The 23,409-nt window shown below is 46.8% G+C and overlaps 1 protein-coding gene across 2 annotated transcripts; it reads left to right on the forward strand.

Moving 5' to 3' along the window:
- The first annotated feature begins 5,790 nt into the window (after nt 1-5,790).
- Nucleotides 5,791-22,728, forward strand: DIO1 (iodothyronine deiodinase 1). Of its 2 annotated transcripts, XM_072820303.1 has the most exons (4): nt 5,799-6,181; nt 13,692-13,835; nt 19,251-19,450; nt 21,948-22,728. In XM_072820303.1, exons 1-4 carry the CDS (start codon nt 5,860-5,862, stop codon nt 22,014-22,016), a joined length of 735 nt encoding a protein of 244 aa, XP_072676404.1. In that variant the 5' UTR covers nt 5,799-5,859; the 3' UTR covers nt 22,017-22,728. The 2 variants fall into 2 exon arrangements, with proteins under 2 accessions (XP_072676403.1, XP_072676404.1); XM_072820302.1 differs by lacking the exon at nt 13,692-13,835 and having other exon boundaries at nt 5,791-6,181.
- Nucleotides 22,729-23,409: the final 681 nt, after the last annotated feature.

A 23,409-nucleotide genomic window follows, 5' to 3' on the forward strand; every position in this document is an offset into this window, starting at 1 on the left:
TATTGGAAATGAAAGCAGGGACATTACCACAAATCTCATGGGTATTAAAAGGATACTATAAACAGCTCTCTGCTCACCCATGTGACAACCAACATAAAATGGACTAATTTTCTGAAAAGCGCAATGTGTGTAAACTCATACCAGAAGAAATAAACAATCTGAATAGGCCTATATATATTAAGTAAATTAAATCAATAATTAATAACTTGTCAAAACAGAAAAAGCCACAGGCCCAAATGGGTTTGCTGGTAAATTCTACCAAACATTTAAGAAAGAAATTACACCAATTCTCTACAATCTTGTCTACAAATCAGAAGCAGAGGGAATAATTCCTAATTCATTCTGTGAAGCCGTCATCACCTTATTGCCAAAACCAGACAAAGGCATTACAAAAAAGAAAATTACAGACCGATATTTTTCTTGAATAGAAATGCAAAAATCCCCAACAAAATATTAGCAAGTCAAATCCAACAATGTATAAAAAAGAATTACACCCCATGACCAAGTGAGATTTATTCTAGATATATAAGGCTGGTTCAATATTCAAAAATGAAATAATATAATCCATTACATCAGCAGACTAAAGAAAAATCACACAATTATAGCAATACATGCAGGAAAAGCATTTGACAAAATCTAACACTCATTAATGATAAAAACTCTCAGCAAACTAGAACTAGAGGAAACTTCCTCAATTTGATAAAGAACATTAACAAAAAACCTACAATAACATCATATTTAATAGTGAAAAATAGATGCTTTCCCACTATGATCAGGAACAAGGCAAGGATGTACCTTATTGGTTTACAACCTGGCCCCTTCACAGAGGGCAAAGAGAGACTGAAGAGGAAGACTATTTCAGATTAGTAGGTGGCAGCTTCAGTAAGCTGAAAGGTTTAGAGGTTGGTTTTGGGCAGCCACAAGAGAAGTAGATCTCTATACTTACCCACCAGAATCTTAAAAATTTGTATAGAGGCCTTAACTGGGTTTAGTCACATATACCAACCAGATGGTCTCAACAACACATTACATCTCAAGGCTCTGTCCTTGGGCAGCTTCTAGTACAGGGTGGGCAAAGGGCACACACATTCCAAGGATATGGGAGGTGGAAAGGAGCCTCTGATTGCTCAGGCCCAGCTCATGAGTCAACTGGCAGTCATGTCCTCCTAGTAATCTCTGCCAATGTCCCTTCTAACACCACTCTTTTTCAACATCATACTGGAAGTCCTAGAGAATCTAATAAGGCAAGAAAAGGAAATAAAAGGTATACAGATTGGGAAGGAAGAAATAAAACTGCCTTTGTTTACAGATCGCATAATTGTTTATGTAGAAAATCTGAATTAATTGGCCAGAAAACTCCTGAAACTAGTAAGTGATTATAGCAAGGTCATAGGATACAAGGTTAATACACAAAAGTCAATCGCTTTTCTATAAAACAGCAATGAACAATTGGAATCTGAAATTAAAGTCATAATATTATTTATATTAGCACCCCCCCCAAAATGAAATAGTTAGGTATAAATCTAAGAAAATATGTAAAAAATATATACAAGGAAAACTCTGGTGAAATAAATCAAGGCAGAACTTTAGAAATGGAGAGATATTCCATGTTCATGAACAGAAGACTCAATATTGTCAAGATGTCAGTTTTCCCCAACTTAATCTATATATTCAATACAATCCCAATGCAAATCTCAGCAAGTTATTTTGTGCACATCAACAAACTGGTTCCAAAGTTTATATAGAGAGACAAAAGACCCAGGAGAGCTAATACATTATTGAAAGAGAAGAATAGGGATGTATGGGTGGCTCAGCGGTTGAGCCTACCTTCAGCTCAGGACATGACCCTGGAGTTCCGTGATCGAGTCCCACATCAGGCTCCTTGCAGGGAGCCTGCTTCTCCCTCTACCTATGTCTCTGCCTCTCTCTTTCTCTCTCTCTCTCACTCTCACTCTCTCTGTCTCTCATGAATAAATAAATAAAATCTTAAAAAAAAAAAAAGAGAAGAACAAAGTTAGAGGACTGACACTATTAGGCTTCAAGACTTACTATAAAGATACAGTAGTCAAGATAGTGCGATATTGACCGGGGAACAGACAAATAGATCAATGGAACAGAAAAGAGTCACAGAAATAGATCCACAGAAATATAATCAACTGATCTTTGAAAAAGGAACAAAGACAATACAAAGGAGAAAAGTCAGTCTTCAAAAAATGATACCATAGGGGAACCTGGGTGGCTTAGTCAATTAAGTGTCTGCCTTTGGCTCAGGTCATAATCCCAGGATCCTGGAATCAAGCCCCATGTTGGGCTTTTTGCTAAGTGGGGAGCCTGATTCTCCCTCTTCCTCTGTCTCTCCCCCTGCTTGTGCTCTCTCTTGCTCTCTTAAATAAATAAATAAATAAACAAACAAATAAATAAATAAATAAAATCTTTTTAAAAGTGGTTCTGTAACAATTGGACATCCACATGCTTTAAAAAATGAATCTAGTCATAGACCTTACACATTTCACAGAAATTAATTCAAAATGAAACTTAGATCTAGATATAAAACACAAACTGTAAAACTCTTAGAATATAACATAAGAGAAAACCTAGATGACTTTGGGTTTGGTGACGGCTTTTTAGATACAACACCAAAGGCACAATCTGTGAAAGGAAGAATTAATAGGCTAGACTTCATTAAAATTAAAAAGCTCTACAAAAGATATCATCAAGAGACTGAGAAGACAAACGACAGACTGGGACAAAATACTCACAAAGGGCTTCATCAAAGGGTTATTATCTAAAATAAAGAACTTCTTAAAATTCAACAATAGAAAAAAATTAACAAGCTGATTTTAAAATGAGGGCAAGATTGGAACAGACACCTCACCGAAGAAGATATAAGGATGGCAAATAAGTATATAAGAAGATGCTCAAAATCATTTGCCATTAGGGAATTGCAAATTAAAACAGAAGTGAGATAGTATTGCATGCCTATTAGAATGGCCAAAATTCAGAACACAGACAACACCAAATGCTGGTGAGGACATGAAACAATGGTAATTCTCATTCATGACTGGTGGGAATGTAAAATGGTGCATCCATGTTAGAAGACAGTTTAGCAATTTCTTTCAAAACTAACCATACTCCTACCATAAGATCCAGCCATTGTGCTCCTTGGTGTTTACTTCAAATGGGTTGAAAACTTATGTCCATACAAAAGCTTGCACGTAGGGACACCTGGGTCCCTCATCAGGGTCCCCACAAGGAGCCTTCTTCTCCCTCTGCCTGTAGCTCTGCCTCTCTGTGTCTCTCAAGAATAAATAAATAAAATCTTAAAAACAAAACAAAACAAAACTCGCATCCAGTTGTTTATGGCAACTGTCTTAATCCATTTGTGCCACTACAGCAGAATACCATACTGGGTGGGTCACGGACAACAGAAATTTATTTCTCATAGTTTTGGCCACTGCGAAGTGCAAGATCAAGGCACTAGCAGATTTGGTATCTAGTGAGGACTCACTTCCTGGTTCCTAGACAGCGTCTTCTTGTTGGGTCCTCACATGGATGATGCGTTGAAGGAACTCTAATCCATTCATTAGGGCTCCACCCTAATTATGTAATCACCTCACAAAGGCATAACAAAAAACCAAATACCATCCCTTTGGGGGTTAGGTTTCAACCTATGAATTTGGGGTCAGGGAGGGGATACAAACATTCAGTCTATAGCAGCAGCTTTATTCATAACTGCCAAAACTTGGAAGGAACCACTAGCTGGTGAATAGATAAACTGTGGTGTATCCAGACAATGGAATATTATCCAATGCTAAAGCAAACAAACAAACAGTTATCAAGTCCTGGAAAGATATGGAGGTTTCTTAAATGTATTACTAAGTGAAAGATGTCAAACTGAAAGGCTCCATGCTATATGATTCCAATTATTGGACATTCTAGAAAAGGTAAAACTATGGAGACACTAAATAGATTAATGGTGCCAGGGGTTTGGGGAGAGGTGGGAATGAATTAGAGGAGCATGGAGGTTTTTAGGGCACCAAGACTATTCTTTATGATAATATATGGTGGATGCATATTATTATGTATATGAGTAAGCATACATGCATACATATCCCATTACATATGGGGTTTGTCAAAGCCCATAGATTGTACAACACTGAGAGTGAAGTCTAATGTGATCTATGGACTTTGGGATAATGATTAGTTAACACAGGCTCATCAGTTGTATCACATGTACCACTCTGGAGGGATATGGAGAGTAGGGGAGGCTGTGGGATATGGAGACATGGGTATTTGGGTACTCCCTATACTTTTGGCTTAATCTTGCTGTCGATCTAAAACCACTTGAAAAAAAATCCAGTCTATTTAAAACAAGCAAACAACAGAAATACTTTGTATGGCAAAATGCTATGCACGAGGGGTTACTACTGCTTAAAGAGGCAGGTACTATACTTTGGGGGCACAGCCTGGCACTTCAGTGAGATTCTTAGAGACAGAACATCTTTTGGAGCTGTTTTTTTCTTCTCTGAGTAACGTCAATGTGCTAGAGGCCAAGATTAACACCTTTATGACTATGGCAGCCAGCTTTCCTGTCTCCTTTCCCTCTGCCCTGACACACCGGTAGGCAAATGCATCAGGCAGGGAAAGCTTGAAACTTCCCGAACTAACTCCTGAGAGAATTGTTAACTGCAGAACTGGCCTTGGGCCACCTCCCCCTCTGGGTTACTTGAAAGGAAAGTAATTTGAGATGTTTTTGAAACACTTTCCAGCTTTGAGCTTCTATGATCCTTCTTTTAATTTTTCCAGTGGTCCATGCATTCTCTGGCTTCTAGGCCTTCAGACATGTGGCTCCTTCCACTAGGACCACTATCTCCACTTGCCTGGCTAACTGCTGTTCTGCCTTTCTGGTATCACTTTGGGGGAAGTCCTCTTGACCTCCCTAAACAGAATTAACTGCCCTTCTCCACGGGTGAGAGCCTTCACCATCATCTGTTCCTGTGCTTTTTTTTTTTTTTAAGACTTTATTTATTTATGAGAGAGAGAGAGGCAGAGACACAGGAGGAGGGAGAAGCAGACTCCATACAGGGAGCCTGACGTGGGACTCAATCCCTGGTCTCCAGGATCACGCCCTGGGCTGAAGGCAGCGCTAAACCTCTGAGCCACCCAGGGATTCCCCCTGTTTCTGTGCTTAAAATACTAAAAAATCAGTTTCCATTTACTTGTGTCTTCCCCACTCTAGACTCCCTACTGAGTGCAGAGTGTTGTAGGTATTACACACACCACACACACACACACACATACTACACGGAGTCTCAGGTCCAGATTTTCTTGGGGATGGCCCAGCTCTGTCTCTGCCTGGGGAGCCTCCAGACCCAAGTTCTCTGGGGAGGGCTGTGCTTCCAGAAACACTCAACCACCAGTCAGAAGTTGCGAGTGGAAAAAGATCTTTCATCAGTGAAGGAACAATTTCCATTATTAAAAGAATAATCAGTGTTAGAACTTACTTGCAACAGAGCCTTTCTAAAGGACCACGGAGTCGCTTTAAGTGTGATCTCTCTGCGTATTTGTTTTTAAAAATTTACCAGAGGGAGGATTTAAGATCTGCAGTCTCCTAGTCCAAGGATCTCTCAAAGGCTAAGGCAAAGGATCAGAAATGATAATAATTAGAGCAGAACTTTGAGCACTTGGTTCGGAATTTCCCATTGCATTGGCAGGAGGGCAGGCACCTTCTGTCCTGGCACCTTCCTGCTGTCTCGGGTTGGCCAGGTCCAGCCTGCACCTTTGTTCAGCTCCGCCCAGTACCGCCTGGCTGCGGCCTCTCTGCCCACCGGCCTCAGAGCCAGCTCTGCATGTGCCGAGATGGGGCTGCCCCGGCCAGTGCTGTGGCTAAGGAGGCTCTGGGTCCTCTTGCAGGTGGCCGTGCAGGTGGCCGTGGGCAAAGTGTTCCTGAAACTGTTTCCCGCAAGAGTCAAGCAACACATCGTGGCCATGAATGGGAAGAACCCTCACTTTTCCTATGACAACTGGGCCCCCACCCTCTACAGCATGCAGTACTTCTGGTTTGTCCTGAAAGTCCAATGGCAGCGACTAGAGGACAGGACTGAGCCAGGAGGTCTGGCCCCCAACTGCCCTGTGGTCCGGCTCTCGGGACAGAGGTGCAACATTTGGGACTTCATGCAAGGTCAGGAGACTGTTACAAGCTTGAAATGTGCTTGGAATTGGGGTGCCAGAGGAGGGTGGGGAGGTGGGTTGGAAAGTCCTGAATTCTCCTACTCTAGCTGCTTCTTTTTTGGGTGCTTATCTTCTTCTCACTTCCTGAAACTGGGACTTCTAGATTCTGTTCTTCTGAGTGGCATCACCACCTTCCCAGACCCTTAACCCACAAACCAGCCACCCTGGCCTTCAGCTCCTGCCACACGCTCTTCAGCTCTGTGGGGTCAGCTCTTGCTCGTCCGTCAAACTGCTGCTCGGCGACACTTCCCTGGCTCCCCCAGACTAAGCTAGCCCCTCTTCTATGCTTTATGTCCTTCACTTTTCTTTATTTATCCGACCTGGTAGGTAGTGATGTGTGGGTGTTTGGTTCATGTCTGCCACCCTCACTGGCCTGCACACTCTGAGCAGGCGAGGCCCATGGTCTAACCCACTTTGTGCCCTGGTGTCTGCTGCTCCACAGTGGCAGGTGCTCAGTGAATATGTGTTGAAGCTCTCTCTCTCTCTCCCCCAGGCATACCAGTTCTATTGATTTGGGGTGTCATCGACCTCTCTTTCCGTCCTCACAGTTCTTTTCCTCCTGCCAGGCCGCCTTCCTCCTCCTCCCCCTCTTCCCACCAAATTTGTGACTGGCTGCCAAATCACCCTTCCACAAGCACATGCCTGGCTCACCGACCTGCACTCAGAAGGAAGCCTGGGCCCAGCCCTGTGTTCAAAGCCCTCCCTGGGCCAACTTCCACTTCCCACCCCAGGCTCACCTGCAGGCTTCCCCTCATGCTCTAGCCTCCACAGGAACTCCTGGGCCTTGCGTGCCCCTGTGCTTTCCCTTCTCTACTTTACTGATGTTGGTTCTTCCCCTCAATCACCAACAGTCCCAGAGCCCTCATCTTCAGGGGCCTGCTCCCATCCCATGAGCTGTCTCAGATCCTTACAGCTAGACATGCACTCTCTCTGCTGAACTCCTGGCTCTGTGTCTGCCCTCTCCTTGGACTCTGATTCTTCCCACCCAGCATCTGGCTGCCGAGCACAAGTGCTTTTTTCCTGCCTGATGGGGAGCCTTGTGACAGAACTGTGTCTGATTCATCTCTGAATTCCCAGGACCTGGACCCAGCAGATAGAGTGGAGAAGGTCCCTGAGGCAGTTGACTAATCTAGGATTTTCCTTCCTTCCTTCCTTCCTTCCTTCCTTCCTTCCTTCCTTCCTTCCTTCCTTCCTTCCTTCCTTCCTTCCTTCCTCCTTTTTAAAAAAGATTTTATTTATTTATTTATTGGGCAGAGAGAGAGAGAGAGAAAGAGCACAAAAGCAGGGTGGGGAGAGGGAGAAGCAGGCTCTCTGCTGAGCAGGAAGTCTGATGTGGGGCTTGGTGCCAGGACCCCAGGATCATGACCTGAGCTGAAGGTGGACACTTAACTGACTGAGCCACCCAGGTGCCCCAATCTAGTATTTTTCAAACCACATTCTTTAGAAGCCAAATACCACAGATATGCTTTGCCACATTAAGTTTCCTGATTGAAGTAATTTGGGAAACCCTGCACATCATACTCTCCTCCTGGAAATTCATAGAGCACACAAATATTTAAAAAGCTCTAAGAAGCCCTGAAGCTTAAAAACCAACAAAACTTGGAAAAACTGATAAAGTACTGACTGATTTTCCTAACACACACGACCCCCAACTCTCCACCTGAGGAAATGGCCATTGCCATCACCCAGGTTCCAAAGAACACCCTTTAAGAAACATTGACCTAATCCAATCCTCTCACTTTAGAAGGGAGCTGGAGAACACCAAGAGGCAGAGGTAGCAGATCCAGGGAGTGACCAAGTCAGACCCAGAGTCTGGGCTTTCTCATTTCATTCTCTCTAGTGCTCCTCAGCAAGCATTCATGAGCACCTCCTCTGTGCCTGGTGCCCCACTAGATCCCAGGCACTCGGAGTTTGGTAAGAGCTTGTTCCTTCCACAGGTTTATGGCTTCATTGCACAGAGGTAGATGCGATAAATAAATCCTCACAGTTCTGTGAGATGTGGGAGACTGTAAAGGTATATAAAGTTTGCCTGCAGGGCTTGGGAGCTTTCCTGGAGGAGGTGGTTTTGGAACTAGGCCTTGAAAAATGAGAAAGACTTTTGTAGCTTGGGAAGGGAAAAGTATTTCAAGCAGAGGGAAGGGAAAGAGTTTTTTGCTCATGACTTTACAACTGCACTACACAAAGGACCTCCTTTTATTCAACATCCACTAAGTGACCACTGATAATAGGAGCTATTGAGAATAACAGCTAACTTTAATTGAGTGTCTACTATGTGCCAAGCACTGTGCTAGCACCAGGTCAGTTCACTGGATATCAATCATCTAGTGACCAGTGCCATGAAGGCCAACTTGCCTCATGGTCAGTTTACAGAAGGTACTTGCTTCTTTTAACTCTTCACTTTCAATGGACCAGTATATGTTTTAAAGACTGTTCCATTTGTCTCTGGTCCCGGCTATTGCACCAAAGACCCAAGAATGGAGAGAGGGGACCAAGAGACAAAAGAAAACTCTACCTGTAAAACAGAGTTGACTTTCAGCACATTGATCCAGAAATAATTGTACTGAATGGTCTGGAAATAGTAGGTGCTGGTGGTACAGAAATCAATATGACCGGTGTCTCCCCTGGAAAGTCTCATAGCCCAGAGGGGGAAATGGTACAGTGAGAGAAGGAACCAGAAGGTTCTGGAAGAAGTGGGATAGGGTAGGGAGATGGTCAGAGGAAGGCCTCTTGGAGAAAAGGCTGGTGAGCCAACTGTATAGGGACAGTGAAGCCTTGGGATGGGTAGGGAAGAGGGAAGTGGTGAGCAAAGCAGGGCAGAGGAGAGGAGCCACAGAAGTCCAAGGTGTGGAGGAGCATTGGTCAGTTTGGCAGAAGCGGGACTGGGAGGCATGAGGTGGTGAAGGATGAGGCTGAACACATGATCAGAGACCAGTGCTTAAGGGACCTTATGTGTCTTGCTGAAGACTATAGACTTCATCCTGAGGGTATTGGTGAATTCTAGAAGGATTTTCAAGCAGAGTGTTAACAATGATCAGGTCTACTTAATACAAAGAGGTCCTATAACTGCTTTGTAAAACCACCAGCCACTAAAAAACTCTGATGTATACTTTGGGTATAAATCTGAATTCATTTTACAGCCATAGACTGAGATGTCTAGAAGATTCTATGGATAATCTAAAGCAGTTCTTTTGTTTTTCAGATGTGAATGCCCAGAGAGGTAAATTCCTTGCTCAGAGTCAGTCATACCAGGAGTTCTTATGGAGTCTGACCTAGAACTCGTGGCTTCTGACTCTCTCAGCTAGTGTGCCTTTGGTTGTTGGATAAGACAACAGAGGCTCAGAGAACTCCCAGCTGTCTCCTCTCTTCTGCATGTTCATGCACATGTACACACATGACACACACACACTCCCAGACACACACACACAGCAAAACATGGACTGACTGGTGTGTTGTGATAGGAAGGCAAGTCTAGATAACTTATTTTCTAGGTACTTGGGAGTTTATATAAAACTGGATTTATTTCAGTCCTATTTATTACCTTCTAAAATCTCTCCAAGTGTACTTAGGAGGTGTCATCTAGTAACGATAAATGGGCTTTTGTCTGCTGACAGAGAGCCTCATACAGGGGTTAATTTACTGGCCTGGAGGTCATGATGGTGGATTCAAGACCAGCTACTACAAAGCTGTTTTCCCATTTATACAGACAGGTTGGACTTGACAGTACTAGCCCAGTATTTGAAATGGTGTTCTCTGCACCGTGACTTGTGCACACAGGCAGAGTGCCAGTCCTCTGTACCATCACCCCCTTGCACTCATCCATCCTCTCTGCTATCACAAAAGTGGGGAACTAAGTTTAAACTTTGCCCTTGATACTGATCACTGTACCCAACCACACTATAAATAATTAAACACAAGGCTCTGTCTCTTCCAGTTTCCTAATTAGCGAGTGTTGAATTTTCTTTTTTCCAATTAAAAACAAAATTCCAGATAGCTAATATTTAGCACTGATCCTGACCTGAAGACTTTTGGGTTCTTATCTAAAACATGATTCTCTGGGGTCACTGGAGGCCAAGGGCTGGCCACTTGGCCTTAACTGGCCTCTGAGCCTACCCTGTGAGGCCTGGCAGCCCTGTCACATGGGCGAGGGCTTGTGTAATCAACCAACAGGAACTGGGGCCCACTCAGTGCCCCGTAGGGCCTCTTAGGAGAGAATCTATAAGCCAAGGACAAGGAGAGCTTTGTATCTCCCGGTCAGCTTTCTCTTCAGGTATTGAAAAATGAGGACTATATAACCAATTGTTTCTGTCTTTACATGGCCACCAGGAAACTCAAATGTTAGTTCAGTTATAATGAATGCATGGGACCTTAAGACTGCTTTATTTGTTTTTCATCTTTCCCTCCTGATCTCTGCTTCCCAGAAGGGCATGATTATTTTTTTATTAAAAAGATATTTTATTATATGTGTAGGCTGTTTCAAACTCATTGCACAATAAGGTGAGCATATAACTAACGAAAATAACCATCAGCAAGCTAAGATCCCCTCTGTTCCCCTCCATCAGCAAGTCCTGTCTGTTCCATCTTTCACCTTCTCTGCAGCTTACACACTAGCCCGGGCTCCTGTTATCTCTCACGTGCGTTTCTCTGACACCCCCTAACTGGATGCTCCCCAATTCCATTCTCATCCTCAGGCCTTTCTCCATAGAGTGATCTTTAAGTGTAAATCCAACCATGTTTCATTATACATCCCTACCGTAGGAGTCAGGGTTCCAGCCTGCAAGCCGCAGGAACTCACTCTGGCCTTAGTCACACACCTACACATACAAAGAACACATTAAGAATGTGTTGCGAGATCCCCAGAATCAACCACAGCTGGAGCACTGGGCCTGGTCTGTCTTTTTGCATCAAAAGTCTGCTGCCAAGGTGGTTGCCTTGGGAATCAACTGCCCCCACCCCATCCCCAGCCCAGGACTCACCATCCCAGACAGGGGCACTGCCACTGGGCCGTGGATGAATTCTGCTGTGTCAATTACTCCAGAGCCAAAGAGATCTCTGTGGGATGGTCCAGTCACCCCAGCCTGGGTCACCGCTTATCCCTTGGCTGCCGGGGACAGAGAATAGACCAGGACCCTCTGTCCTCTGTCGAGGCAGACCCTCCGATGGGAGAGCCTGCCTCCCTGGCCCGTACCTACCTCTCTCCAGTCCTGCCACTCATTACCCACCCTTCCTTACTTCCGGCCCCCTCCCCAGGCCTAGCTCTGGTCATAGTGGCCTTGCAGGTCTTTGGACACGTGCCAAGCTCTGCCTGCCTCAGGGTCTTTGTACAGCATAGAGTCCTTTGGTCTGCAATACCCTTCTCCCTCTGCCCATCGCTGGCTCTTTCTTAGCCTTCACCTCTCAGGTTAAATGGCGTCTCCTCGGGAGCCTTTCCTGACCCACCTGTCTAAAGCAGGTCACTCCTTTATAGACTCTTTTGTAACACTTATCACAAGTTGAAATGACCACATTTACGTGTTTACTTGTTTTTTTGCCATGGAACAGACCTCAAATGGCATGCAGGCAGAGACCTGCTGGCCTTGTTCTGTGCTGAATCCCCAATGTGTGGCAGAGTGCCTTGCACACTATAAGTGCCACATAAATGCTTCGAGGCAGAAGGAGAGTGTGCCTGGGGACATGAGGATGAAGGAGGGGCAGGCTCTGCCCTCAAGGGGTGACAAGTAGCCTGGAGGGCACAATACTGCAATGGGCCGGGTTACAGTGCATGGCCCTGCTGTGCTCTGAGATGTGAGGACAGGGCTCGACGGTGTAACTCTGGCCATGGGCAACACCAGGTGCTGGCGGTGCCCTATGGTTGCCCCTAGTTGAAGGTGGGAGAGTTGCAGAAGGCTCCCACCCACGGCTGGCTTCATGGGGGTGGGGCCAGTAAATCACACAGGAAAAGGCCCTGAACTTGGGGTTTAATGTTTTGCATTAAGCTGTCTTCAAATCCTTAATCATTTTACCTTTGAATTTGCATTTTGTAAGTGAAACCTGTTGGGACAGTAGAACATGCCAAGGGGGTTGGAGCTGGGCTCATTCAGGATCCTGCCCTCTTGCTCCCTAGGAATGTTCTCCATGACCCCCCCTTCCACCCTCAGATGCAGGGCTCGTCCAGCCTTATCCCCACTCCTGCCCTGTGACTGCCATCGCCTTTTGATCCCAGAGGGGCCCGAACACAAGCACAGCAGAGGCTGGGGTCAGGTGTATGCATCCTGCAGCATCTCATGGCAGGGCGTGGAGGCAGCTGTCCCCCGCCTGGGCCCACAGTGCCAGGTGCAGGTTGTCAAGTGATGGGGTAACAGGGTAGGAGAAGCCTCTCGTCCCCTCTCTGCCCCTGTCAAGGGACCCAGCATATCCCTGAATGCACTTGTTAGACCCTGTGAGGTGGGTGGTGGGCATATGGATAAATGTCTAGCTCAATTCCTGTGCTCCAGGCCGGGGCAGAGTGTGTCAGTCTGGTGGCTGGAGGGAGAGGGAAACCAGTGGCCCAAGGCCATGTCACACACACGTGACCACCGAGTTTGGGGGGTGCTGGGTGACCATGAGGGTCCACACTCACCCTATGAATATCCCTATGTCTGTGCAGCATGCAACACTAAATAGTAGCTAGAAAATACCGTGCCAGTGCAAGAGAGAAGCCATGGAAGCAAAGCAAATCTTTTTATTTTCATATATTTAGTGGCACTTTGCTCCCTACTTTGTGAACAAGGGATCCAGCCTTTACATTTTGCATTGAGTCAGCAAATCATGTAGCCAGTCTTGCCACCCTCCCAACCCTGGCCTTCATTCTCCATCGCTGCCTCTTTCACTTGGAAGCTCCAGGACCAGATAGCTGATACCAACAACTTACATTTATTGAGTACCTACTATGGGCCAAGCACCATTTTAAACCCTTATCTATACTACCTGTAATCCTCATAACAACCCTATAAGGTAAGTATTATTATTATGCCCACTTGTGAATGAGGAAACAGGTGCTTTGAATGAGAAGAACACTGAATTGAGAGTGTAGAAGCCAGAGTATTAATTTTAACTCCACCATTGACCAGGTGTGTGACCCAGAGCACGTCTGTAGACAAGGAGAAAAATCGCTTATATTGCAGTACACTAATCTCATCACACGAGAAAATGGATGTGTGTGTGCCTTATAAATTGCCCAAGAGGGACTCTCATTATTTTAATCACCACCTAGTGGCTGCAGGGGGTGTCCACTGAGACCCCTTGATGAAATCCCCTCATTGTGGAGCAGTGAAAACTGGCTCCAGCCTCTGCTAAGTCATGCTCTGTAGGCTTCAGACCCCCACCATGGCCTGGCTCCATCTTCCAGGGAAAATAAAAATCATAGAAGTGAGAGCATCTGGAGCAAAGGGGAATCAATGTTGTGTGTAGGGGATTGATGGTTGATGGTTCCGTTCCTGTTTCAGGCAACAGGCCATTGGTGCTCAATTTTGGAAGTTGTACCTGACCTTCATTTCTTTTCAAATTTGACCAATTCAAGAGACTTATTGAAGACTTCTGCTCCACAGCAGACTTTCTCATCATTTACATCGAAGAAGCACATGCATCAGGTACAGAGAGACTCCCTGTCCCTGCCTCTTCCTACCTTCTCTCTTCCCCCCTGCTTTCCACAAGTCCCCCACCCCCACCCCAAGGTTGGGAAAGGGAGAGGAAGAGGAGGGAAAGAGCCACTATTTACTGAGATCTGCTATTTTTCAGTTCCTTCTGGATTTACCCACCACTTGGTAGCTCCCTAGTCTGTGCTTCCAACCCGGTGCACAGAGCAGAAAACCTAGAGGGGGGGCCTGGGTGGCTCAGTCAGTTGAGTGTCTTACTTAGACTCAGGTCATGATCCCAGGGTCCTGGGATGGAGCCCTGTGTTGGGGCTCTGAGCTCAGGGGGGAGCCTGCTTCTCCTTCTGCATCCCTCCCCCTGCTCATTCTCTCTCTCTCTCTCAAATAAATAAAAATCTACAAAACAAACAAACAAACCTGGAGTGACAGGTCCAGCTAGCCAAGTTCCCAACATTTTGAAGGGATGAATAGGAAAATCAAAGGAGAGAAGCTAATAGGAGGAATTTAGTCCTGAAATGTCACAAGTGAAATGACTGCTTTATGTGTCTACATGTGAGATCCCTCCTAAGATTCTCCAAGCTCACAGGGACACTTTGGTTCATCCTGGTCAATTGTTCCCAATTGGTTCTTTTTTTTCTTTTTTTAAGATTTTATTTATTTATTCATGAGAGACACAGGCAGAGGGAGAAGCAGGCTCCCTGTGGGGAGCCCGATGTGGGACTCAATCCTGGGTCTCCAGGATCATACCCTGGGCCGAAGGCGGCGCTAAACCGCTGAGCCACCCAGGCTGCCCCCCCAATTGGTTCTGATTGAGCATCTGATGGTTCTGATTGAGCATCAGAAGCAGGTGGAAGGCTTGTTAAAACAAATTGCTGGATCCCCACTCCGGAGTTCATCAGTCAGATCTGGGATGGGGCCTGAGGATTCACATTTCTGACAAGCTCCGGGTGATGCTGAAGCTGCTGGTCTGGGAACCAACCTTGGAGAACCCCTGCCCAGGCTAGCTTTCACCTAGGGCAGGCATTCTTCCTTCACCCCTGACAGGTGGTCACACACCCTCATTACTTCACAGGATACCTTGTTCCTTTGCTGGACAGCTCTGTTGGGGAAAGCTCTTCCTGAAACCCCTACAGTCTGTGGTGTAAGCCCCTTAAACATCACAAAATTATCAGATACACCACTGTCTCTCTGATTTTCAAGGGGATTGAACCCATGAGAGTGGCCCAACTCTAAAACCCAAAGATTGAAGAAGGCAAGAAGTCACGTGTGGCTGGGTGGGACAAGTGTCATGTACTCGGCATCTTCCACAAGATTCGTCTGTCTCCCAGTCCTTGGCAGACCCCGTGTCGTGGAGCTCAGCAAAAGAAGGATGAGTGAGTGTGGTTAGGCCAGTATTAGCTTTGCTGGTTTATCCGTGTGTTAAGTGTAGGTTGCTTCCATTATCAGCAAAGTTGGTCCAACAGTGTTTTCTCCAGTACAGTCCCTGGATCCCTGATGTCAGAGCCACATGGTGGCTTGTTAAAAATGCATATTCCAGGGCCCCACCCCAGGCCCATTGCATCCGGATTTATTACACCCAAAGGATTGAGAACTTCTTTCAACTTAATACTCTCTTCACTTAGCTGGCAGCTAAGAAAGAGCATTTGGGCTCTGTCAGGTATCTGTGGTCTTCATGGCTGAGAAGACATGATGCCTTGATGTCATCATAGCTGACAGCATTTCTCCAACTTTGGCATGTGCTTAAATGACCCAGGGACCTTTTGGATCAGCAGGGCTGCAGTGCTATTTCCCATGTGATGATTATGCTGCTGGTCCAGGGTCTGCATTCAGAGTAACAAGATCCAGCTTTAATCTCCAAAGGAACAGGTTGTAAACTGCAACAGGAGGGGTGGATCGTCACAGAAATTGTTTCTGGTCCTGATACCTGCCTCCTGACCCATTTCTCCTGGGATCAGCCCAGGATGAAACTTTCCAGAACCCAGGGCTGTCTATCTCAAGCCAATGAGTAAAGAACTTCCTGACCCTGTTCTTTTTTTTTTTTTTTTTTTTCTGACCCTGTTCTGATGCAGACCAGTTTCTTGCCTCTGTGCTTTGCCAATCCTTGTTCGGGCATTTCTTCCTCCTCCCCACCTCCTTCCCCAGGGTATTGTTTCTGTCAATCAGATGTAAGTGGGGATGGCTTGAGCCCCAGAATTAAAATGCCCAGAGCCAGCATCCACCAGTCCCACAAGGTCTTGGGTCTGTGGCCCAAATCAGTTTCCCATACAACACATGTTTGTCCAGGTGAGTTATAGGGAGGCATGAAGCATGGTGGGAAGAACATGGACTTCGGAGTTTCAGACCTGAGTATGGGTCATAGCTCTAACACGTGCTGGCCACATGCTGGCCACAGGACCTTGGGCAACTTACCTTCTGTGCCCATTTTTGTGACCCTGAAATAGGATAACACCAACTTCACAGAGTCACTCACCTGACAATATTTAACGAGTACCTACCATGCGCCAGCCCTGTGTGGAGCCTAGGGATATTGAGAGGAAAGATACACACAGTTCCTGCCTCTCAGGAGTTCGCTATTAAAGCTGGGGAAGTGAGTCACTGCTCTTCTCCAAGGCTCTGTATTCTCAGCTACAGAATGAGGGTGGGAATCCTAGCTTGACATCCCCTAGGAGGTTGTTGTGAAGCTCCAAGGAGCTAATGGTTGCACAAGACAGACTACCTCAACATGATACAAATGTAAGCTGGTGTTATCATCATCTACAGTTTTCAGGTCTTGGGATGGGTAATGGTTACTTTAAACTGTGGCCAGGCACTTGTATCTTGGTGTGACTTTCTCCCAAGAGCTGGTTTTTCTTGGAGGGAGTTTCCTGAGCAGGGGACTTTGAAGCACTGAGGAGATGGAGCCATTTCCGCCGATAGACTTAACTTTCTACTGCCCTGGGAGTTAGCTATGACTGTAAGGACAGACAATGTGGCTTCTGAAGGAACTCATGACCACCTTACCTGGGCCCCAGGCTCCCCAGGAATGGGGCAAGTAGAAGGGCAAGGTCAGTAGCACTTTATGGTTATTTTTTTCAGCCCATTAACTAATTAGTACCACTTCCTGTGAGGAGACAGAAGGGCATGTTGGCAAATGAGGCCAAATGAAAAACTCCATTTAAGTTAAGCAGCCTTAAGTGGGTTTGGTTGGGGCATCTCCAGAGCAAAGTAGCAGAATACCTGTGGTATAGAATAAAAACTGGGAGCTTTCCCACCTGTCTGTTATTTGGGGCAGTGAAGCAAAATAAACCAGTATTTTTCAAGCAGCTTCTGTGAACCAGAGCACTGTGAATTCCATACAAGTTGCCTCACAGCCAACTGCAACACTGGTCCTATTAATCCCATAACAGATGGGGAAACTGAGGATTTAAAGAGATTTCAAGAGCTTGCCCAATATCACAGAGCTGAGTGTGTCAGGGAAGGCTTCCCAGAGGAGGGGGTGTTAGAGCTGTGGTTCTCAAAGGAGGGTAATTTTGTCCCCCAAGGGACATCTGACAATGCCTGGAGATGATTTTGGTTGTCAAAAACAAATTGAGGGATCCCTGGGTGGCGCAGCGGTTTGGTGTCTGCCTTTGGCCCAGGGCGTGATCCTGGAGACCCGGGATCGAATCCCACATCGGGCTCCCGGTGCATGGAGCCTGCTTCTCCCTCTGCCTGTGTCTCTGCCTCTCTCTCTCTCTGTAACTATTGTGAATAAATAAAAATTAAAAAAAAAAATTGAACGGGTGAGGGGGCTGGTGCTACCTATCTTGAGAGTAGAGGCCAAAGATGCTACTCAACACCCTGTAACACACAAGATGGCGCCCCTACCACCAAACACCAATAGTACCAACGTTGAGAAGCCCTATGTTAGGGCTGAGGCCTAAAAGGACAGGAAGGATCTCAAATACAGAAAATATGGTAAGGAGACAGGGAAGGGGGAGGTCCTTCATTTGAGGAGGAGTCACTTCAGCTAGATGTGGAAGGACCAGCAGCAGTCATGACGAGAAGTGGGAGGGAGGAGAGACGGTTCGGATCATTACGTGTTTGCTAAGGCGCTGGTTCTGTAATTGGTTTTTAAGCAGAGAGAAAAATCTGATCAAATTTTGTGTAAATAATCATTGTCAGAGATTTTTGGATGATGAGTTAGAAGGTAACAAGATCAGGAGGCAGGAATATTTCTTAGGGGTTGAAAGTAAGGGTCCTTGTCTGGGTCGCAGCTGTACTTGGCTAAGAGCTCACCCTAAGTGGCAGACATCGTGAGGCCCTCCGTAGAGCTAATATCAGCTACGGCAGCAGAAGTCCTAGGAAAGAGAAGGTCCTACTCTCCTCACACTGTGGATGGAGGCAGCAGGAGGAACAGGGTGGAAGTGAGGGTTGTGGGGGTTGTGGGTCAAGGAATCCCAGGTGTTTCACCCACCTGGCTGGAGCAGAGGCTGGAGGAATGCAGGTGAGACAGGCCAGTCACTGAGGAGCTTGGGATTTATCCTGAGGATGATAGGGAGCCATCAAAAGACCTAAGCAGGAGAGTGACACTGTCAGATGTGCGTTTCGGGAAGAACATTCTGGTGGAGAATAATTAGAAGAGGGAGATTGTCTAGACTCTAGAATGGTAGTTCTCAAACTTCGGTGTGTTGTTAAATCATCTGGAAGGCTGTGAAAACAGATCAGTGGGCCCCATTCCTGGTCAGTCTAGGATGGGGCCTGAGAATTACCAACAACCCCCAGGTGATGCAGCACTGCTGGTCTGGCCAGAATGCACGCAGAAAACCGCGGCTCTGGACACTTGCCTCTCAGAGTGTGGTCCAGGGACCAAGCAGCCTCGGCTTCCTGGGCACCAGCTAGACCCTCAGTGCTTCCCTCGATAGACTGTGTCAGAATATTCCTTCTACAAGATCCTCTGTGGTTCAAAAGCACATTCAAGTTCAAGAAGCACTGGCCTGGGATCCCTGGGTGGCGCAGCGGTTTGGCGCCTGCCTTTGGCCCAGGGCGCGATCCTGGAGACCCGGGATCGAATCCCACGTCGGGCTCCCGGTGCATGGAGCCTGCTTCTCCCTCTGCCTGTGTCTCTGCCTCTCTCTCTCTCTCTCTCTGTGACTATCCTAAATAAATAAAAATTAAAAAAAAAAAAAAAAAAAAAAAGAAGCACTGGCCTAGTGGACTCCCTCCCGCTGAAGAGCCAAGTTCTTGGAGTCAGGAGCCCTGGGCTTCAGTTTTGGCTCAGTCAGTAACTCCCTATGACATCTCATGTATTCACCTGGACAGTGGGCCGAGTCACGGCCATGGGCTCCCCTACCTGGGACTCTCAGTTCAAGGGGGTGCGGGTGGGGGTGGAGGCATGTAACCTGTAGGAAAATGTGTTGAGCCTATAAGCCCCCCCATCTTTTGCTTCTGTAGATGGCTGGGCCTTTAAGAACAACGTGAACATCAGGACTCACCAGACTCTCCAGGACCGCCTGCAGGCAGCCCGCTTGCTGCTGGACAGGGCCCCCCCATGCCCCGTGGTGGTGGACACGATGAGGAACCAAAGCAGCCAGTTCTACGCGGCCCTACCCGAGAGGCTCTTTGTGCTCCAGGAGGGCAGGATCCTCTACAAGGTGACTGGGGGCGAGGGGCCCAGGAAGGGCACAGGCAGACCTGCATTCGAGCCGCTGCCCAGCCATTAACTGGCCATGGGACCAGGGGCAAGTCCTCTCTTCTCTTAGAGTTTCAGTTTCTTTTTCCACAAAATGGGGGTGCTGCCCCCCACCTTACAGGGGGTGAAATAATTCACAGGGATGCCCCTAGCATTTGTTTTTTTTAAGATTTTATTTATTTTTTCATGAGAGACAGAGAGAGGCAGAGACACAGGCAGAGGGAGAAGCAGGCTCCATGCAAGGAGCCCAACGTGGGACTCGATCCCAGGTCTCTCCGGGGTCATGCCCTGGGCTGAAGGCAGCGCTAAACCGCTGAGCCAGTCCGGCTGCCCAGCCCCTAGCATTTGGACAGAGCTGCAGCCTCTGGCTGCCTTCTGAACCCAAAAGACTGGCCTAGCCCTGGTTCAGAGAAGGACACTGACTTACCCAAGGTCACACTGCACCCAGCTCTGATTCCAATTCTAAATCCTTCGGATGGGATGGGCCAGGAGTAGGAGGGTGTGAAGCTGCTCATCTCCGAGGCAGGCCTGATCCTGGAGGGGGTTGTGGGAGGTGGGAGCAGAACAAACCTGGGGGATCCCTGGGTGGCTCAGCGGTTTAGCACCTGCCTTCAGCCCAGGGCATGATCCTGGAGTCCCGGGATCGAGTCTCGTGTCGGGCTTCCTGCATGGAGCCTGCTTCTCCCTCCTCCTGTGTCTCTGCCCCTCTCTCTCTCTCTCTCTCTGTTTTGTGTGTGTCTTTCATGAATAAATAAATAAAAATCTTAAAAAAAAAAAAAAAGAACAAACCTGACAGTTAGGAGCTGGCAATACTGAAGCAGGGATTCAAGGCAGGAATTGAGTCTTGGCTTGCTTTCTGGTGATTGTGCCCGGCTCAGGGCTTCCAGCCTGGCTGGGGTGGGGGATGCAAGCACATCCCCTAAGAGGGCAGAAACTGTTTCATAGCTGCTGAAGGGATTTCAGACCTTGGAGAGCACATGAAGCCCAACCAGGTGGCTGCTCCTTAGTCCATGGGTCACGCTAGCCCTAATTCTGCAGATGAAATGAGCTACAATGTGCAGATGAATCCCCAAGATGCCAAGGTCCACAGCACAAGGACACTTCAGGTCCTTCTTCCTTTCTTCTCCCCAGAGACATGGCTCTAAGATGACATGACTGAGGCCAGCGGGGTTAGGCCCTGTGGAAGTACTGGCAACACAGAAATGAATTGAAAATGGCCTGCCTCTTACTTTGAGTCTAAGGGTTAAGGAAGATCCACACAGAGTGCTCCAGTGTCCCAAGGACTGTGAGACTCCAGAGCAGGCATCACCAAACCTTTTCTGCAAAGGACCTGCTTATAAATATTTTACCTTTTTGGGCCAAATAATCCCGGGCATGACAATTCAATCCTACTGTTATAGCATGAAATCAGCACAGATGAGATGTGAATGGAAGAGTGTGAGGCATCAGGACAGATGTGACTGTCAGATTGTAAATTTCCTGACCCCTGAGGAAGGGTAGGCTCTTCAGAGGTGGTGACAATTGCTTGGGCCTTAAAGGCTAGAAAGCCAGCCAAGTGAGCAGGGTGAGTGAAAATCATTACAAATCTAGGGAAGAGAATGGGCAAAGGCACTGAGGCATGTTAGGGCACGGCATGAATGGAGAATTGGGGGCATTCGGTGACAGGGGTCTCATTCTGGACCCAAGAAGTTGAGCCTATCTCTTAGGGCAAAGGAGAGCCATTGATGAATTTTGAGCAGGAGAGAGGCATGATCAGATCTGTATTTTATTTTTTTAAAGATATTTATTTATTCATGAGAGACACACAGAGAGAGGCAGAGACATAGGCAGAAGTAGAAGCAGGCTCCCTGCAAGGAGCCCAATGTGGGACTCCATCCCGGGACCCCGAGATCACAACCTGAGCTAAAGGCAGATATTTAACCACTGAGTCACCCAGGTGCCCCTGGATCAGTATTTTAGAAAGATCATGGGCTACTGGGTGAGGCATGGACGGGAGGGAGCAGGGACTGAGGACGGGGATAGTCAGGAGGTGGCACAGCTGTCCAAGTAGGAGGTAAAGAGGGCTGAACTAGGGCATTGGGACTGGGGAGGCAGAGGTGGTTCTGATGTAGGATGGGTGGAACTTGCTGTGAGGGATAGAGAGGATAAGGCCTGTCTGAAGGTCTAATTATGGAAGAGCAGCTTATTTGTATAGACCCCTTTGTCCTTTTGAAACTATTCACTTTACCCCCTCCAGTTCTCCTCATATATCTCTGTCCAGTGTGCCCCTTAAATGTTGGCACCACTGCATACCCTCTTCCTGGGTGATCTCATCCACCTTACAGTTGCCTCTGCCACTGACGACAGCATTGTGACAAGTCTTCCATAGCCGTCACCAGCCCCGTTCTCTCAGCTAAGCTCCAGAGCTACCTATTCCTGTGGGGCAGAAATCTGGGAATGCTGATTCATTTCTCTTGCAGGGTAAACCTGGCCCTTGGAACTACCATCCCGAGGAAGTTCGTGCTGTTCTGGAAAAACTGCACAGTTAGCCTGGAAAGATCCCCCAGTTCTATAGGTGATCCACAGGAGGGCTCCTCAAGTCCTGGCTCTCCTCCCAGCCCAGGTGGCTTTTACCTCTTGACCCGTGTCACTAGCTCAGATTGGTCTGATCTAACCAAACAATTGTACTCAGGAAACGAAGCAGCGAGTAAGCTGAAGGTTAAAGACCCTTCACCTCGACGCTGCCCCCACGGTGGAGACCACAATAATTGTACATCGTCCCCATGTGAGAAAGGTCCCTCCCCACTGGCATACTGCTGGGGTATGCGGTCTGTCTCCAGCCACTCTGATCCCACGTGGTCAGATACAGCAGTCCTCATGTGAGTCAAACTCATTTTACCAAATCTGCCGTTTATGGACACCATCAAAAAGACACTAATTTGGCTGTTAGAACCCAGCATGGGGAGAATGCCAGTTGCTTGGAGAGATGAGGAATTGAAAGCTGTTGTACATTTATGCAGAAGCTCATATTCGAAACTATTTCTCTGATTTCTTTGCAAGTCTCCTGATGGTCATTTGTGTTAGATTACATCAGACCGATGGACAACCATTGGTATTCATCTGTTTTAACTCTGCTTCTTTTCATGTTTGTCTATGACGGCCACAGCCTAAAGCACACACAGCTGTGACTTGATTTGAAAGAAAATGTTTTAAGATGCAGCAAGCTAATACAGAATGATTAAAATATCTCAGGCTATTTGAGACGGCTTCGGGGTGATCTTTACATTTTCTTTTCCAATTTGTGTCAGCCTGTTTTATCTTGAGTTATAGCCCAATGTAATTTGATCAGCAAAAATACCATATGCTGGAAGCGCCTCATTTGGTGGGAAGAACATTCATTCTCCGTGGGTTACATATCAAATGTCGCTTTGTCTTGTGAACTCCAGCTAAAGAATGTTTCACATTGGAATCCAGCTACCTTCATAACATGACATAAAAGAATGGACGTGGGAGACAGTTTTCTAGCATGAAAACACATTCTCCTTGGCTCTGTCTTAAGTGCTACAATGTTAACAATATGAATGTTGCTATTTTATTCTTTAAAAAAACTTATTAATTAATCATCTACCAGGTAGACCATGTTCAGATACGTTAAGTCATCTAATCTGTATTTATTTCAAAGAGGAGATTATTATCCCCATTTTACAGATGGGAAATTAAGACTCAGAGCTAAGGAATTTGTGGAAGGTCTCAAAACTAGTAAGCAACAAGCTGAGATTCCAACTCTACCTCTCACTTCAAGCCAGAGTCCTGGCTCTGCTCTGTGCTAGCTTTGTGACTTTGGCTAAGCTGCACTGGTACCCTGAACTGTAAAGAGGGTTACTGGTGGTGCTGGCAACATAGAGGAATTGTGAGTAAAGCACTCAGAACTGTGCCTGCCTT

Source organism: Canis lupus, chromosome 3, assembly GCF_048164855.1.
Source record: "Canis lupus baileyi chromosome 3, mCanLup2.hap1, whole genome shotgun sequence".
Taxonomy (NCBI): domain Eukaryota; kingdom Metazoa; phylum Chordata; class Mammalia; order Carnivora; family Canidae; genus Canis; species Canis lupus.